The 20,259-nt window shown below is 39.8% G+C and overlaps 1 protein-coding gene across 9 annotated transcripts in view; it reads right to left on the bottom strand.

The window, feature by feature from the left end:
* The window catches only part of PIAS2 (protein inhibitor of activated STAT 2), a 170,338-nt gene extending 150,781 nt beyond the window's left edge, over positions 1-19,557 (bottom strand). For 3 of the 9 annotated variants that reach the window (XM_032245228.1, XM_032245226.1, XM_032245227.1), the window contains exon 1: positions 4,479-5,450. In XM_032245228.1, coding sequence (XP_032101119.1) covers positions 4,479-4,637 — 159 coding nt within the window. In that variant the 5' untranslated portion in view covers positions 4,638-5,450. Of the gene's footprint in view, positions 1-4,478; positions 5,451-7,273; positions 7,363-18,964 lie in introns of those variants that run through there. The other 6 variants (XM_032245231.1, XM_032245233.1, XR_004258857.1 and 3 more) reach the window with 3 other exon arrangements.
* Between the last annotated feature and the right edge of the window lie 702 nt (positions 19,558-20,259).

The following is a 20,259-nucleotide window of genomic DNA, read 5'->3' as shown; positions in this document are numbered from 1 at the left end:
TTTTTTTTTTTTTTTTTTTTTTTTGAGACAGAGTCTCACTCTATCACCCAGACTGGAGTGCAGTGGCACCATCTTGGCTCACTGCAACCTCTGCCTCCGGGATTCTCCTGCCTCAGCCTCTCAAATAATTGGTATTACGGGCACTCACCACCATACCTGGCTAAATTTTGTATTTTTAGTAGAGACGGGGTTTTGCCATGTTGGCTATGTTGGTTTTGAACTCCTGGCCTCCAGTGATCCACCCACCTCAGCCTTCCAAAGTGCCAGGATTACAGGCATAAGACACCATGCCTGGCAAGGCAATAAAAAAATTTTTTAAGTAACATTTACTATTTACAAATGACAAGACTCTCTATATAAGAAATATAAGAAAATTCCATTGAAAAATTTAACCCAATAATATTAAGGTAACAAAACATCTAATTTTCCATATATCAAATATATTTTCAAATGACTGAAAAAGAGGTATTTAAAAAAACCTAAGTAACACAAAAACAAAATACAAAAGAATAAATTTTAAAATTTTACAAGAGGTACATTAAAAAAACTACAGAAAAGAAGCTTTGAATGTATTAAAGAGACTGTATCACACATGCTACACTAGATAAAAATAATACTGAAAAGATATCAATTCTTTCCAACTCTAAGTTATAAAAAAATTCCAATGACCGGTTAATGAGTTGAAGCACTTAATAGACCAAAACCTTAATAAAAAATAAAATATACAATATGGCAGGTCATGATGAATAAAATGAACAAAAACAAATGGGGAAGAAAAAAGTGGATTTGCCATTTTAAAGGGGAAGGCCTCACTGAAATAGTAATTGAGTAAGTAACTGAAGAAGAAGGAAATCACCCAATGGATATGTGAGGAAAAGCATTCCAAGGCATTCCACAGCAGATGCAAAAGTACTAAAGACAAAAGCAGGATTAACACACTCAAAAGTGAGTGAATGCAAAAAGCCCACCACTGCCAAACCAGACTATTCTAGGGGAATGAGTATTTGTTGTTGTTTGAGACAGTCTCCGCTCAGCTACCCAGAGTGCAGTGGTCCAAATACTACTCACTGCAGCTTCAAACTCCTGAGCTCAAGTGATCATCCTGCCTCGGCCTCCAGAGTAACTGGGACTACAAGCACACACCACCATGCCTGCTTTTCTTTTTTTATTTTTAGTAATGACAAGATTTCATTATGTTTTGCAGGCTGGTCTCAAACTCCTGGGCTCAAGTGATCCTCCTAGCCTTGGCCTCCCAAAACCACATTGGGCCCAGAATGAGTATTAAGATCACAGAATGATGTTTGTTTCTGATCACAGAAAACAAATATGGAGGAGTTAGTCAACTAAACAAACCTTCACTCTATGAAATAACAGTATCAAATTAGTGAGGTTAAGAAAACACAGATCTTATACTGAGATCATCAGGAAAAATATAAATTTTTTTTTTATAAAGGATGAAAACGCTGACCAACGATGGCATATAAATTGGTAGTAAGGTGCAAGCGTGCACTTTGGGAGGCCAAGTGGATGGATCACTTGAGCCCAGGAGTTTGAGACCAATCTGGTCAACAGGGTGAAACCTGGACTCTGTTAAAAATACAAAAATTGGCCGGATGTGGTGGCTCACACCTATAATCCCAGCACTTTGGGAGGCCAAGGCAGGCGGATCACTTGAGGTCAGGAGTTCAAGACCAGCCTGACCAACATGGTGAAACCCCACCTCTACTAAAAATACAAAAATTAACCAGGCGTGGTGGCAGGCACCTGTAAACCCAGCTACTCAGGAGGCTCAAGCAGGAGAATCACTTGAACCTGGGAGGCGGAGGAGGCAGTTGGCCAAGACTGCGTCACTGCAATCTGCCAGCCTGGGCAACAAAGTTAAACTCTGTCAAAAAAAACAAAATCAGCAGGGCATGGGGGTGCACACCTGTAATCCCCATTATTCAGGATTACTATGGGAGGCCAAGTGGGTGGATCACTTGATCAAGTTAGGCAGGTGAATCACTTGAATCCAGGAGGCGGAAGTTGCAGTGAGCCGAAATCACACCATTGCACTCCTGCCTGGGCAACAGAGCAAGACTCCATCTCAAAAATAATAAATAAATTCGCAGAGAGATGGAGGTTGCAGTGAGCCAAGAGCATGCCACTGCACTCCAACCTGGGTGGTAAGAGCAAAACTGTCTCAAAAAATATTAAAAATAAAAATAAAATAAAGAATACCAATTCAATATAATTTCTTCCAGAAAACAGAAGAGAACATTTCCAATTCATTTTATAAACCTAATATTACCATAAGAAAAAAAACAAAGACAACACAAAAAATTAAATTACAAACCAATATTCATCATGAACACAGATGCTAAAATCCTTAACAAAACATTAGCAAATAAAATTCAGCAACATATGAAGAAAATTATAAACCATGGTCATTATCCACCATGACCAAGTGAAGGGTTTATTCTGGTATGCAAGGCTGGTTCATTATAGGCCACTGCTGCTCAGCATTTTCATTGTGTCTTATCTTCGTATTTATTTTGAAATCTATAAAATACATCATAGTAACAGCTACAAAAACAAATCACATGATCAAATCAATCAATGCCAAAAAAAATTTCACAAATTCAACACTTGTTTATGATTTTAAAATCCTCAAAAACAAGAACTGAGGAGAGCTTCCTCAATTTGATAAACAGATCTACAAAAAAAAAAAAAAAAAATTGGAGCCAACATTATACCCAGGGGTGAAAGATTGTTTTCCCTTTAATATTGGAGCTGAGGCGAAGTTGCCTACTATCCCCACTCATTCAACACAGTACTAAAAGTTCTACCTAGCAGAATAACAAGAAACAGAAGTAAAAGGAAGAGGTTGAAAAGAAAAAATAAAACTATTTGTAAATGAAATGATTATTTACATAGAAAATCTCAACAAACATACGAAACAACTCCTAGAACTTGTGAGTTCAGCAAGGTCCCAGGATATAAAATCAACATACAAAAATAAATATAATCACACATTTATACCCTAACAAAGAACATGTGAAAAGAAAGTTAAAAACATCGCCATTTATAACACTCCAAAGAAAATTAAAATACATATGTAAAAATGTAACAAACATGTATAGGACTTATATGCTGAAAACTATAAAACATTGAAAAAAAAATCTAGAAAATCTAAATAAATTCTTCATGGATTGGAAAACTCAACATAGTCTAAAGATGTCAACTTTCCCCAAACTGATACAGAGAGGTTTAATATAATTCCTATCCAAATACCAGCAAGACTTTTTGCAGATATAGCTGAGATTATTCTAAAATTTACATGGAAAAGCAAAAGAAATATTAATAGAAGAGCCAAAACAATTTTTAAAAAGAATAGAGGGGCCAGGTGCAGTGGCTCACACCTGTAATTCCAGCACTTTGAGAGGCCAAGGTGGGTGGATCACAAGGTAAGGAGATTGAGACCATCCTGGCAGACATGGTGAGACACTGTCTCTACTAAAAAATACAAAAAATTAGCCAGGTGTGGTAGCACACGCTTGTAGTCCCAGCTACTCAGGAGGCTGAGGCAGGGGAATTGCTTAAACCCAGGCGGCAGAGGTTGCAGTGAATGGAGATCGCGCCATTGCACTCCAACTGAGCGAAAAAAAAACATTAAAAAAAAAAAAAAAAAAAAAAAAAAAAAAGAATAGAGGGAGAGGAATCAATCTATCCCATTTTACAACTTAGGTAAGACTGATAGACTATATGGTATTAGTGGACAGGTAGACACGGAAATCAAGGGAACAGAATATAGAACCCAGAAATAGTCATATACATATATGCCCAAATAATTTTTGATGAAGGTGAAAAATTAATTCAGTGGAAGAAAGAAAGCCTTTCAATATGTGGTGCTGGATCACATGGACACCCATAGACAAAAAAAAAAAAAAAATGAACTTCAACTTAAGTCTCATACCTTATACAAAAATAATTCCAAAAGCATCACAGAGTCAAACGTAAAAACTATAAAACTGGTTTTTTTTTTTAATAAGCAAGAAAATCTTCAGGATCTAAGACTAGGCAGAGTTATTAGATTTGAAACTAAAAACAAGATCCATAAAAGCAAATATGCCATACTCGACTTCACACATTTTAAAACTTGTGCTCTACAAAAGACCCCTTTAAAAGGATAAAAAGACAATCAACAGACAAGACCCCCTTAAAAGGATAAAAAGACAATCACCAGACTCAAAGAAAATATTAACATTTGCAACCACGCATGTGACAAAGGACTAATAATATCCAGAATATACGTAGAACTCTCAAAACCCAACTGGAAAAAAAAAGAATTTAATTAGAAAAAGGACAAAAGACACAAAGAGACATGTTATGGATGGGGATATACAGATGGCAAATAAGCACACGAAAAAATGTTCAGCATCATTAGCCATTGGGGAAATGTAAATAAAAACCTCACTGGGATATCACTAGATACCTACCAGAATGGCTAAAATGAAAAACACTGATAACACCAAATGCTGGCGAGGATGCAGAGAAACTGGATCACTCCATACATTGCTGGTAGGGATGTAAAATGGTACAGCCACTCTGTAAAACAGTTTAGCAAGTTCTTTAAAAACTATACATACAACGACCATACAACCCAGCAACTGCACTCCTGGGCATTTTTTATCTCCGAAAAAGACTGGTGCATAAGTTTACCAAAAAAAACCTATGCACAAATCTTTATAGCACTTTTATTGATAATTATCAAAAAACTGTAAACAACCCAGATGTCCCTCAAGAAACTATAGTGAATTCATATCGTGGAAAACTATTCAGCCATAAAAAGGGATAAGATGTTTAAACATGACAACTTGGATGAATTTCCAGAATTATGCTGAATGAAAAAGCCAGACCCACAAGTTTGCATACTGTGTGATTCTATTTATGAATTTTTGAAAGGACAAAAATCACAGAAATGAAAAAGCTGAGTGTGACCCAGAGAGTGGGGGAACTGGATGAGACAGGAACAAGTGTGACTATAAAATGACAACACTTCAGATGGAGGGAACCTTGTGGTGATAAAATGGTCTGTATCTTGGTTGTGTCAATATCAACATCCTGGTTGTGGTGCTGTACTATGGTCTTTAAATGGAAAAAACTAGAGAAAGAGTATATGGAATGTCTCTGTATTATTTCCTAGAAATGCAAGTGGATTGACAATTATCTTCATTAAAAGTTTGATTTAAAATTACAAGGAGCAAACCTATCAGACTAGATTTAAAATTCTCTTAAATTCAATGGCATTATATTCAAAAGAGATAAAACCGAAATAAAAGGACACAAAAATGTAAGGTGAAGTGAAATTTTATAAATCAGGCAAAACTGACAGAAAAATAATCTAGGAGGCCAGGCGCAGTGGCTCACACCTACAATCCCAGCACTTTGGGATGCCGAGGTGGGCAGATCACCTGAGGTTAGGAGTTCAAGACCAGCCTGGCCAACATGGTGAAGCCCATCTATACTAAAAATACAAAAATTAGCTGGGCATGGTAGCACGTGCCCACGGTCCCAGAAACTTGGAGGGCTGAGTCAGGAAAACTGCTTGAGCCCAAGAGGCAGAGGTTGCAGTGAGCCGAGATCATGCCAGTGCATTCCAGCCTGGGTCACAGAGCGACACTCTGTCTCAAAAAAAAGAAATATAATCTAGGTATGTTAATATTAATAAAAGGTAGTATTTAATAGAAAAAGCAGTGCTGGACACAAAGAGTCATTACATAGAGGAAAAGTTTCAATTCAGCAGGAAAACATAACAAATTTAAACTTTTTCTTTTTTAAGAGATGGGAGTCTCACCATGGTACCCAGGCTGGTCTCAAATTCTTGGGCTCAAGTGATCCTCCCACCTCAACCTTCCAAAATGCTAGGATTACAGTTCTTTCATGTACTAGTAATGTTAAAATATGCTTTAAAAATCAATAGAACTACAAAAACAAATGAAAAACAAAACAAAACAAAATTCCAGTAGGAGATTAACTCTGCTCTCTTAAAAGAAAAGATATGAGATTTGAACAACATAATTAAAAAGCCTACATACTGGACATATATAAAACTGCACCAAAAACTGGGCAATACATATTCTCTTCATGTACAAATAAAAATAAAAATGGACCACATTTTTAATAGTCTAAACATATTTCAAAGAATCAGCATTATACACACCAATCAGCATCACACAACATGGTGCCTAACCAAAATGCAATTACAAATTAATAGCCAAATCAACTAGAGGAACTCTGACATGTTCAGAAATTAAATTTTTAAATAACTCATAAGTTAAAGAATTCGCAGTAGAAAACAGAAAAATACAAGTAAAAATAACAGAAACATTACGTATCAAAACATGTAATGAGGAAGCAATATATAGACATTTTATGATCTTAAATAACTATGTTAAAATGCTGAAAATTAATGACAAGCACCTAAGAAATTAGAAAAAAAGAACAGACATAACTCTAAAGGAAATATAAGAAAAGAAATGAAGAGCAAAAATTAATGAAACAGGGGAAGGATACAGTAAAGAGCATCAACGGTATCAAAAACTTGATTCTCTGAAAAATCTTTAAACATTGGCAAACTTTTAGCCAAAAATTATCAAGAAAAAAGAAGGCATTTTAAAAAAACACAAGGGGGATATTAACTACAAGTACTACAAAATAAAGAGATTAACAACTAAATGCTACAAATTCAAGAATGTAGATGAAATGAACAACTTTCTATAAAAGTACAAACTACCAAAACAGGTTTGAAACTTGAAAATATGAACAGTCCTATAACCAAAGCAATTAAAGCATTCCTCAAAGAAAACAATAGTAATAATTTTATAAGCAAGTTTTACCAAATATTTAAGAAACAGATCTTTCTAATCTTACATAAACTCTTCCAGGAGAGGAAAGTACTATTTTTTAATTATAGGCCAGTTTTACTCATTATGAGACAAAAATCCTAAATTAAGTATGTCCAAACTGAGTCCAACGAAAAAAAGGAACAGATAGATAAGGGTTGAATTTATACTTAGAACATAAATTTTGTTTAAGTATTGGGAAAAAATTAATATAACTCAGCATGTTAACAGATTACAAAAGAGAAATACATGTTTTTCTCAAAAGATGCAGAAAAAGCTTCTGATAAAATTCATTCATGTTTTTTTTTAATTAGCAAACTAAGAAAGGGAACATCCTTAACCTGAAAAAGATTATCCATAATAAACCTACAGCAAGCATCATACTTAACTGTGAAACTTTGAAAGCATTCCCTTTAAAATCAGGAACAAGATCAGGATGCCCCCATCACAGCTTCTATTCAACATTGTACTGGAGATCCTAGCCAGCACATTAAGACAAGAAAAAGAAAGAAAAAAAGCATAAGAATTGGAAAGGAGGAAACAAAGAGGTCATTATTCACAGATAGGACTGTCTGCATAGAAAAATCCAAAAGAAATCTAAAGATAATTTATGACAATTAGGAGTATAGCACGGTTATATAAAGTAAATCTATACTTCCATACACCAGCAAAGTATAATTATAAAAAGTTAATATTTATGATTTGCTATAAAAATAATGTTGCTAGAAGTATATCTAACAAAATATTTGCAATCCTTTAACTTAAAATAACAAATCTTTATTGAAAGACATTGCAAAAAAAAACAAACAAAAAAAAAAACCTTTTTAAAGAAATGGAGATTACAATGATCATGGTTAAGAAAACTTAACAGCAAAATGTAATTCTCTCCAAACTAGTTTACAGATTCAATGCATTTCCCATCAACATATCAACAAGGTGTGTGTGTGTGTGTGTGTGTGTGTTTGTGTGTGTGTGTGTGTGTGTAAAACATGAAAATATTATTCTAAAATTACATGGATGAGCACATAATCAAGTTCCTTGAAAAACTACAAGGCAGGAGAACTTGTGCTACTTCTATGTCCCTCAATGACTGACTAGACTGTTTCAGACCAACCCTCCCTGTGAGAATTTAACAACTGAATATGATAATAAAACATAAACATCTGTGTGAATGCAGGAAGCACTACAAAGGCAGCAAGGACCTGAGACACCAAGACTCTGGGAAGAAGGAGAGCCTACAAAGCTGTCTCTTGATGCCTTCCCTGTAGATATTTGCCAATGAGAAAGGGCAATGGAGAGGTTAAAAGTCCAGAACTCGGAATAGACTCATAAGGCAGGGGAAACAAGAGAAGATATTTGCAAAACATAAAAAGCAAGAGACGGTTTCCAGGATATATAATGAACTCCCACAAATCAGTATGAAAAAGACAGATGTCCCAATATAAAAATGAGTAAAAGACTTGGCAAGCCACTTTACAAAAAAAAACCCAAATGGCCAATAAGCACATTCAAAGGAGCTTGACATCATTACTTATTAGGGAGATGCAAATTAACAGACATTCACCAGAGTGTCTAAAATTAAAAGGGTGGACAAGGATATGAAGCGACTGGAACTCTACCATATCACTAGCAAAAGGGAATGAACAAACTACAACTACAGACAACAACAAGGACGAATCTTGCAAACGAAACAGAAAAAAGCCAGAAACAGAATGCATATACAGAAACAGAAAACAGACAACGCTGAATAACGATAACATGTAGTTATCGTTATTCATTATCCAGTAACAACAACCCATGTTATTCAAGGGTCAATTGTATCCTGTTGACTGGTTTGAACTATGCAGGTCCACTTATAAGCAGATATGTTTTCAACCAAATGCAGATAAAAAATACAGTATTTGCAGGATGTGATATCCACATATACAGAGGGCCAACTTTTCCTATACATGGGTTCTGCAGAGCCAACTTCAGGACTTGAGTACATGTAAATTTTGGTATTGGGAGAGTTGGTCCTAAAACCAAGCCCCCAAGTATACCAAGGAGCAACTGTGTATATACTATACAGGTTCCATTTATATAAAGTTCATAAACAGGCAATATTAATCTGTTAAAGGTAGGATAGTAGGTCGATTTTGGAAGAATGAGGTTATCCACTGGGGAGGGGAATCTCTAGAGTGCTGGTAATATTCTCTTTCTTGACCTACAAGATGATTATTTTGAGGAAATTCACCCAGCTATAATCTCACGATCTGTATACTTTCTATGTATATGCTATATCAAAAGAAGTTTGGTTTTTTCTTATAAAAAAATATTATTTTACACACAGACGGCCTCTCACTATGTTGCCCAGGCTGGTCTTCAACTCCGGATACAAGTGATGCTCCCACCTCGGCCTCCCAAAGTGCTGTGATTACAGCCTTGAGCCACCTTACCAGGCAAGAAGTTTGTTTATGCTAAAAGCATAATCATTTTGTTTCAGTTACTGTAACTCTGTAACAATTTCTATAAAAACAAACAGACTAACAGCCCAGAGTCCAGAACCAAAGCACAGATGTATGATGGCATCCAAACCAGTGCAGAAAAAAATCTGCATGAAAAGGTGATGGGACAATTTATTATTCTTTGAAGAAAAAACATGTATCTTGGTCACTTCACACTACATATGAAATCAACTCCAGGTGGAGTAAAACCTTAAATGAGAAAAGGTGGGGGAAAAAAAAACCCTACATCTTGTACTTTTACAATAATAGAAAATACCTTCAAGAACTCTGTTAAAAAATTTCTTCAACAAGATTCAAAAGCACTATCCATAAACAAAAGCCTGATAAACACAATCACATAAAATTTAAGAACTTCTACTCATCAAAAACACATAAGGCAGGGCTTAGTGGCTCATGCCTGTAATCCCAGCAGTTTGGGAGGGCAGATTACCTGGGGTCAGTAGTTCGAGACCAGCCTGACCAACATGGTGAAACCCTGTCTCGACTAAAAGTGTAAAAATTAGCTGAGCATGGAGGTGGGTGCCTGTAATCACAGCTACTTGGGAGACTGAGGGAGGAGAATAGCTTGAACTTGGAAGGCGGAGGGTGCAGTGAGCCAAAGTCACACCGATGCACTCCAGCCCGGGCAACAGAGCAAGACTCCACCTCAAAAACAAAAATTAAAAAATAGAATTTAAAAGTGAGCCCAACTGAAAGGAGAAATTTGCACCACATACATCCAACTGTTAGAACTATTAAAAATCAGTAAGAAATAATTTTTTTTTAAAATCTAGTACAAACATGCACAAAAGACATGAATAGGAATCTGAAAAGAGGAAAGAATGATTATCATTATAGTAAAAGATGTTCAAACTCACCAGCAAAAGAAAATAAAACTAAAACGTGGTATTTTATACTTACGGGTAAAAACTTTTTTTTGAGACAGGGTCTCACTCTGTTGCCCAGGCTGGAGTATAACAGCATGATCACAGCTCACTGAAGCCTTGACTTCCTGGCTTCAGGTGATCCTCCCACCTCAGCCTGCCAAGTAGCTGGAACTACAGGTGTGTGCCACTATGCTAAGCTAATTTTTTTTTTTTTTTTGGTAGAGATGGGGTTTCACCATTTTACCCAGGCTGGTCTCAAACTCCTGGTCTCAACCCATCCACTGTGGCCTCCCAAAGTGTTAGGATTACAGGCATAAGCCACCATGCCCAGCCAGTAAAACCTTCTAAAGTGTGACAAAAGCAGATGTTAGCAAGAAAGCTGAGTAATGAAAACTTCTGCATTGCTGGAGAGAACATATACTGATACCACCTTCTTTGGAAAATAATATGCACATATTCTTCTTAAGCACCACCAATTCTATTCCTAGAATCTCTATAGTGAAACACACAAATATTCACACTGAGATCAACGAAGATTACAATATCAGTGCAGGTCAGGGTTTTTCTGCAAGGTAAGTTTGGTGAAAATTTACAAGTTTTTTTCCATTTTCAAACTTGTTCGATTTAAAAAATATAGATAAGGGATATGGGGATGTGTAATAGAAAAAAAATGAAAACTATCCAAATTTTCCCCACCAAGAGAATGAATAAATTGGAGTATATTCATATAATGGAAAATCAAAAACAATGATAAACCAAAAAAAAAAAAAAAAAAATCCCAAATACTAACAGCATTATTCCATTTATATGAAATGTTTAAACTTCAGAATAAATTTGGCTGGGACAGTAGCTCATGCCTGTAATCCCAGCACTTTGGGAGACCAAGGCGGGTGGATCACCTGAGGTCGGGAGCTCGAGACCAGCCTGACCAACATGGAGAAACCTCGTCTCCGCTAAAAATACAAAAGTAGCCAGGCATGGTGGCACATGCCTGTAATCCCAGCTGCTTGGAAGGCTGAGGCAGGAGAATTGCTTGAACCCAGGAGGCGGAGGTTGTGGTGAGCCAAGATCATGCCATTGCACTCCAGCCGGGGGAACAAGAGTGAGACTCCATCTCTAAATAAATAAATAAATAAATAAATTTTACATATGTATATATGTTAAAAGTATAAAGACAGACAAGGAATGACAAATCCAAAATTCAGCACAGTGGCTACTCTCATTGGTGAAGGTGGGCATGGGAGTGGTGGACGTGATCAGTAAAGAGCACCCTGCTAAACCTTCACGAATGATGTATTAAATTGGCTGGTAGTTATATGTATGTTTGTCTACATACACCTTACCTGTTATAATCTGTTGTACTTCTCAAATAACTTAAACATTTAAAAAACAAAAATTAGTATGGTATACCTAAATACAAACCCACTACTAGAGTTACCAATTCAGAGAAGTGTTTCAAGAACCCTAGAGAAATTAGCATCAGAGAAATTCAAGGTTATTTCCTTGAATTAAATAGGACAGGTCGCTATTTAAAAAGAAAAAAAAATGAAAAAGATGATAGAAGAGCTCTTATAAATTAAGTAGATAACTACTAAAATAAATTTTATAGAAAAGTTCAAAGACAAAATCAAAGAAATCTTCCAGAATGTAAATAAATCCCAAAGATATACTACAAGAAAATAACCATCAGATCTGCAAGTGTTCCAGCAAAGCTTTCAAAGTTCTGAAATTTGTAATTCCACATGTAAACTTTCAATCAGGAACAAAGGCAAGCCATTTTCAACATTCAAGAACTTAGAAAGTTTATCACCAGCATATCCTTCAAGAAATAACTATTTAAAACTGTATTCCCGTAAAATTAAAAAGGCAGCTATAAGAGAAAAACATGGGATCCAAATAACAACAGATCTAACCCAGGAGACAACGTGAAGTAATCCCAGGATGACAGCTGGGTAACAGGTCTACAAAGCTTCCCAAATTAGAAAAGGCAGGCGAAACTCCAGAAAGTTTACCAAGAAAAGCTGAATGGTTACAAGATGAGAACCCATTATACCGTTAAATTTTAAAAATAACTTCAGTGAGCTTTCCTCATTCAAGCAGGACTTTGTTATATCTCTTTCTTTTTTTCTTTTTTTTTTTTGAGACGGAGTCATGCTCTGTTACCCAGGCTGGAATGCAGTGGCACAATCTTGGCTCTGCAACCTCCTCCTCCTGGGTTCAAGCAATTCTCCTGTCTCAACCTCCTAAGTAGCTGATTACAGGTGCCCACCACCACGCCTGGCTAATTTTTGTACTTTTAGTAGAGACGGGGTTTCATCATGTTGGCCAGGCTGGTCTTGAACTCCTGACCTTAGGCGATCCACCCAATCAGCCTCCCAAAGTGCTGGGATTACGGGCGTGAGCCATCCCACCTGGCCGACTTTGTTATATTTCTCTTTTTAGGATCACAGATTTAATAACATAGAAGTTCCTCTACGGCTCCACAGTACTTGGCTCTGCAGTAACTAATACTCATGTCAACATACATATTTAAAAGATTGTTATTAGTACTCAATTTCTAGAATTTTCCTGTAGAAGCACAGAAAACTTAGAAGAGTTATAAAAACATTACATAAATGCTATAAATCTTGACAATGTAATAGTACTAATAGAAAACAAAGGCTGAGGCTGGGCACAGTGGCTCACAACTGTAATCCCAGCACTTTGGGAGGCTGCGCAGGTGGGTCATCTGAGGTCAGGATTCGAGACCAGCCTGACCAACATGGTGAAACCCTGTCTCTATTGGAAATACAAAAATTAGCTGGGCGTGGTGGCTGGTGCCTGTAATCCCATCTACTTGGGAGGCTGAGGCCGGAGAATCGCTTGAACCCAGAAGGCGGAGGTTGCAATGAGCCAAGATCGTGCCGTTGCGCTCCAGCCTGAGCAACAAAGGTGAAATTCCATCTCAAAAAAAAAAGAAAAGAAAAGAAAAGAAAACAAAGGCTGGGAGGGGAGGAGGAGGAAAAATCGAAGGGAAGGTTTGGCTTTTAAGTCCCAAAAGGAAAGGGATGGGTGTTATACCTTTTTCTGAAAGACCAGGAAGGGAGAAAATACAGTTGTCTCTCAGTATCCATAAGGAGTTGGTACCAGGGTCCTCTGCAGATAACAAAATCCAAGGATGCTCAAGTCTCTTATATAAAAGGGCAAAGTATTTGCATATAACCTATGCATATCCTCCCATATACTTTAAATAATTTATTGATTACTTACAGTACCTAATACATTGCAAACACTACGTAAATAGTTGTTATACTGTTTAGGAAATAACGACAAGAAAAAAAGTCTGTACATGTTCAGCACAGATGTAATCATCCTTTTTTTCTGACTATTTTTGATCCAGGTTGGTTGAAACCACAGGTAAATCATTCACAGACATGAAGGGCCAAATGTACTGTCTAAAAATGATAGGTCAAGAAACAGAAATTTATAATAAAAAGTTTAAAATAATAGCAAAATTAGGAACAAAAATGTAACTGGTAGAAATCAAAGTCTACGACAGGTGGAAAATGACCTAAATTTCTTATCTACCAAAGAGTTAAGAAATATTTTCTTGAGCTGAAAAAATATATATAGAAAGGTGTGGTATAATATTTTTAGACTTTTGGGATTAACAACAATAAAACCCTAAAAACTAAAAAGGTTAAAAGCAGTTGTAATGGGAATACGACTTAATGGAAAAAAGAAGACTTTCATTATTTGGAATTTTTTCAGTACTGTCTGCACAAATATTGCTTTCATTTCAAAAACAGGAGAAGAGGCCAGGTGAGGTGGCTCACGCCTGTAATCCCAGCACTTTGGGAGGCCAAGGCGGGCAGATCATGAAGTCAGGAGTTCTAGACCAGCCTGGCCAACATGGTGAAACCCCGTCTCTACTAAAAATATAAAAATTAGCCGGGCATGGTGGTGGGCACCTGTAATCTCAGCTACTCAGGAGGCTGAGGCAGAATTGCTTGAGCATGGGAGGCAGAGGTTGCAGTGAGCCGGGATCATGCCACCGTACCCCAGCCTGAGTGACACAGCGAGACTCCATCTCAAAAACAAAACAAACAAAAAGAAAAAAGAAATGGAATTGAAAGAATAAAAAACGTGACATCAGGTGATCTGCCCACCTCAGCCTCCTAAAATGCTAGAATTACAGGCTTGAGCCACTGTGTCCAGCCTACTTCATTTTAAACATATCTTGTTTTGAACGTGCTTTCATAAACATGATCTCAGGTGAAGTCTTGGAAATTTCAGTTGCCATCCCATAATACCTTTGAATCATATGGAGGATCCATCATATCTATCAGTCTATTTCCCTGCCCAATAAATGGGGAGAGGAGAATGATGAGGACCTCCAACCTCAAATCCCTCATTAACTTCCCATTCTCCCTCTGCATCCTAACAGCACTTTAAGTTATCAGGATGGTGACTCCTGGGAGGTGTAAGGGAACCAAACACTTAAGCCTGCCAGAAGACTTTCTGTTACAGAATTACTTAAGCTTCTCAGCATGAAAGACCCAAATCTGACCTTCAAATTATGATACAACAGATTTATCCAGTTTGGTAAACGTTCTGGTTTACCTATTATCTATTATGTTGTCATCACTGGCTCTCTCACTAGGACAAATGCACAACTTCTTGCATGCACATTCACTCTCATTCTGAGACACATGTAGAACAAATTTTCAATGCATGAAAAGAAGGGGATGAAGAATACAGAAGAGCGATCCTTTAAAAAAAAAAAAAAAAGTCACTACAATAGATCCCCCTCCTCCCTATTGAGTGATGAGAAGCAGGGAAGGTAGATAAACCAGGCTAAAGTGCAGCAGGGACCTTTTTGTAAAGACAAGACTGCCACCAGTGGGCCACAGTATTGGAAACATACAACTGGAAGAGAAATACAAGGGTAAAGAAAAAGCTCCTCTGGTTAAAGAAGAGGTAAGTAATGCCAGAAAATCAACTCCTACAGGATCTTCCTCTGTGGCTCAGGCTGGAGTGCAGTGTCAGGATCAGAGCTAAGGTAACCCAGAACTCCTGGCCTCAAGCGATCCTCCTGTCTCTCAAAGCGCTGGAATTACAGGTGTGAGCTACCACGCCCTGCCCTCCAGACCAATTTTGAAGGAGGAAAGCTGCAGTGACAGAAGTTCCAGCTATCAAATCTTATGATCTTGTCCCCATTAATTCACAACTAATTAATTCAAAACCTGTTCATTCACAAACTAATCACTCTTTCAACTCCTAACAACATAGATGCTAAAAATAAGCAACTGGCGGCCAGGCGTGGTGGCTCATGGCTGTAATCCCAACACTCTGGGAGGCTGAGGTAGGCAGATCACAAGGTCAGTAGTTCGAGATCAGCCTGGCCAATATGGTGAAATCCTCTACTAAAAACACAAAAAATTAGCCTGCATGGTGGCAGGTGTCCGTAATCCCAGCTACTTGGGAGGCTAAGACAGGAGAGTCACTTGAACCCAGCAAGGCAGAGGTTGCAGTGATCTGAGATGGCACTACTGCACTCCAGGCTGGGCAACAGTGCCTGGGCAACTCGTCTCAAAAAATAATAATAATAAGCAACTGGTGAATTGAGTAATTTCTTATCTGGCACCTTGAAAGCTTCTAATATACAACACGTTATTGTAACCATTCTTGAGTACACAGGCCACATTTTCCCTTTACAGAGAACATCCCCACTTCCTTTCCTTCAACCCATCAGGATAATCTGCTGATGAGGTTTGTGTGATGTGACTCTAAGCCCCTGGCTATAGATGATTAGAACAGGAGTAGAGACTGACCTAAACTCAGTCGATCAGATTCTCTCTCTGAGAAGAACTGGAAGAGAGGTGGGCTGGTATTCTGGAGACCTGAACTGAAAGGCAACAAAGTACAGAGCTGCCATATTCTGCTATGACCAAACAAGATCTCTCATACTGGCTCACATAGCAGTCTCCAAAACTGAAACGGTCAGGCAACCCCTTAACAGAGCTGCTTCATCAAATAACCACCCCCTACACACACACACACAAGTCTAAAAAGCAAAGGCACAAGAGTCACCAAACCACACTGAGGATGACCTTTCACAAAATTCCCTACCTCCAGTCTAGATGCAGCACTAGACAGGATGTGAACTGCTCTGGTCATACTTGTCCAAAATAACTGGCCCTGAAGCATTATGGAAATCCTCCCTGTGGCATATCAGCAGCCAAATATGTGGCATCCAGATCGGCTGACCATTTCCTCTACTGCCAAGAAGTTAGCCAACAAACTAATGCCCATAATTTTTCCTGGTCCTATAATTTACCTATCATTCTGATAATCATTTTGAGAATCCAAGATTATTTCTTCCCCTTTTCTTTCTTTCTAATCAGTTTTTTAGTCTGTTTTTCTTCCTCTATTATACTGTCACACAGGAGATGATCACTTAGTTAATTCAGATCAATCGCAGGATGATGGCTAGGTGTTCCACCTAGACCCCAAGGTACCAGAACAAAGCAGTGTAGCTTGGGTTTTGAAAAGCACAGACTCTAATGCTACATGTCTAAGATTAAAAATCTCAGCTTTTCAAGTCTCAAGCTGTGTAATTTAGGTCAGGTTAACCTCACTGTGCTTCAATTTCTTCAAAAAATTGTGAGAATTAAATAAGTACGGGTATAGAAAAAAGGCTTAGACCAGAACCAGGCATGGAATAACCACTATTAAAATGGGTATATACCATCATCATCATTACTGTTTGTTCATCTTCAAGTGTAGGGTAACATGGATCTGCACAGAGCAGTTAGGGCAAAGAAAAGTGGATAATGCTTGTACCCAGCCTGTTCCCTTCTCTCTAAAAATTCTCCCCAGTTAGTCTCTGCGGGGCACTTCATATGAATTGTGGGGGAGGGGCCATCTTCTAACAAATGCAAAAAGTAAAGACAGCTGATTTACAGGAAGAGATGATGAAGCTGATCCACAAAACAAAACAGAGGGGAAGGCAGAAAGAAAGAGAAAAAAAGGTTCTTTGGTTTCTACCACTTTCCAGTTGCACTCCAACCCGAGCATTGACTGCTTTTTCTGCTGTAACAGAGAGTAAATTCTCCGTTTTACATTAAGCTTTGACCAACAACATTCCCAAGAGTCTAATATAAATCCTGGAAAGCTTTCATTAAAAAAAAAAACTTAGAAAACTTGTATACATCTGTTATTACACAAAAATTAAAACTAGATTGCAGGTAAAAATAAATATAACTTCAGAGTTCAGTCCTCTAAACCCATCCTAAATCTAACGCAGGAATTTACAAAGGTGAAGCTCAGGCCTCCAGGTTTCAAAAGCGCCACAGGTGTTAAAAGCTCTACAGCTGGGGCTCTGAGCCACTGAAACCCTTACACTTACCAAGTATGAAAACCCTTTATCTACAACCATGGTTCTCTGCATAAACTAGTATGGGGCATAACATGCATAAATATGTCTTTACTGGGAACTAAATAATTATTTTTGAAGCAGCAGGAGGGAATAAGGCAGGCACTGTGCAAACTCTAACAATCTCCGTTAAGAACAGAACACACGTTCTTTTGCTCAAGTCTACTAAGCAAGTAACTTCCATATCCTTTCCCCATCCCGTCCTTCAAGGAAAACTATAATAAACATACAAAACTGAGCCTTTCATCAGATTCCTCTTCCTTACTTAAGACACGCTAACGTCATAAGTGTTACACAAACGGATGGCAGTAAATTTAATTTCAAGTTCACACTCTACCTTAAAATGCATTTTTTAAAAAATCAGGGTTTCCGTCCGTAAACATCTCATTTATGTCGCCAGTAATTCAGTGATATATACAAAATAAATCCGGCTTGTTCGTCACACTTAGCTTTTAGTTAAAGACTTTGAAGGTTATTAGTCTGGGGGTAAAAAAGTATTTTCTGTTCTATCCCCAACAGAACCCTATTCTATATAAAGAACCCTCACAACCCTCTACTATAGAAAGGTGTCAACAATAAAGTTATGATCTTGTTTCAAGGCTACGAAGAAAAAAAATATTTTTCCTCAAGAGTAAAAGGGATGCACAAACCTCACGACAACATGGACTTTGCAGATTTCTTACTAAAGCACTAAGAAAATATCGAGGTTTAAGGCCGATTATAGAAGGCAGGATTCTCTCGAAGCTGTTAGGAGGCATGGGTGGGAGGAAGGGGCCTTTTCTCGTGACAGACCTGACTAAACGTTAGCATCAGCCATAAGAGGAGGAGAGATTCCTAAACGCAACTTCACCTTTCAGAAAACAGTCCTCCACCAAGTGAGTAGCGTGCAGACTTGTGAATCGCCACAGACACGTACACCCCGGTGAAGGTGGGAGATCAAACGCTGCTTTCTACCTCGGCCCTCACGGCGAACCGGGATGTCGGGACCCCACGTGCCCCTCACGGAGGGCGCCCGGGCCCCCAGCGCCAGGTGTGCTGACCGCCAGCGGCACTCAGGGGCCGGCTCGCAGCGGCCCAGGCCCGCCGCCCCCGCGCCGCCCGCGCGCCCTCAGCCGGCCCGCTCCCCTCCCCCGCGCGCTAGGCGCCCGTTCGTCCGCGGGCCGGGACTCGGGGCTCCGCTAACCGGCCCCGGAGGCACGAGCAGGCAGCGGCCGGCGACTTGGCGGCTTCCCCACCTCCCCTCCCATCCCCTCCCCCGCGGCCTCCGCTCTCCACTCCTGCGCCCCCGCTTACCCTCAACTCTTCGAAATCCGCCATTTTATACCACCCGCGGGCGCCGCCGCCGCTGCCGCCGCCGCACCCACTCCCACTGCCGCCAACGACGCCGCCGCCACCACGGCCGCCTCCGCCTCCAGCACCATCCTGCACTGGGCGCCGCTTAAGACGCCGCGGCCGCCGCCGCTACAGCCGGGGCCGTCACGTGACCGGCACGGGAGCCCCGCCCCCGACGCGCCGAAGCCCCGCCCCTAGCGGTGCCCCCTGCCCACTAGTGCGACCGCCTTCCGCCCGCGCCTTCCGTCCGCTTGGCGACGGCGCCCGCCCGTGCCCCCCCTGGCCTGCAGCCCCGCGGCCTGGCCCCGCTTGGCCACGCGTCTTGCCTTCCCTCCCCGGCTAGGTCCCTGCCGACTGCGTAGAGCTCGCTCGCGACTGAGGCGTTATCCGCGGGCCTGGCCTGGGGAAGTGGCGGGGAGGAAGAAGAGGCGGCCGGGACGCGTGACTGGAGCATTCGGGAAGGTTCTTACGCTGCCCTTCACGCGGTGGCTGTGGACGGAGAAAACCGCCGCAAATAAAACCATCCCCCAGAGTAGTTGTGGCGGAACAATCTAAATATGGGTGTTGAGTAAGCTATTGTTCCCATCTAATGGTGAGGTTGTGTGACACCTCTTTGAATTACTAATGCCCTCCAAGTACCCACCTTGCCGAGTTTTTCGTGACTTTGAAGGGCACCTGAAGGTCACGGACTGCAGAATTGGGAAAGTTGGGGGGTGGGGCGGGGGGTAAAAGTGAAATGAGAGGGCTCAGAGGGCCATGCTAAAAAGTCAGGGAAATCTGATCTTTAGGAAGAAGTGAAACGCCAAGGCAGAGTAAATAGACAGAAGGAAGCTTGATGGCCCCCCTAACGTGCTGATAAAGAATGAGGGAAGATGCTGAGTCAAGATGGTCAGAAAAATCGCCGGACAGAGTCCAGGGTTCAATTTCCTTAAAGAATTGGGTAGAACTCACCCACAAAAAGACTTTGAAACACTTAATGTAACTTTTAAGACTGTTTAATCAGCTTCCTACCTACTGCTTCTTCCCACCACCCCTCGTTTCATCCTTACTGCACTTCAGATCTTCCATCAGACCTTCCGTCCATTCCCCTGCCCCCGCACCCCGCAAGTTTTTTGTTTTTGTTTTTTGAGAGGGAGCTTCGCTCCTGTTGCCCAGGCTGGAGTGCAGTGGAGCGCTCTCGGCTCACGGCAACCTCCGCCTGCCGGGTTCCAGCGATTCTCCTGCCTCAGCTTCCAGAGTAGCTGGGATTACAGGCA

Source organism: Sapajus apella, unplaced genomic scaffold (genome assembly GCF_009761245.1).
Source record: "Sapajus apella isolate SASKATOON/1434 unplaced genomic scaffold, GSC_monkey_1.0 scaffold57, whole genome shotgun sequence".
Lineage (NCBI taxonomy): Eukaryota > Metazoa > Chordata > Mammalia > Primates > Cebidae > Sapajus > Sapajus apella.
Note: the sequence above shows the minus strand (reverse complement) of the source record. Positions and strands in the feature narration are given on the sequence as shown.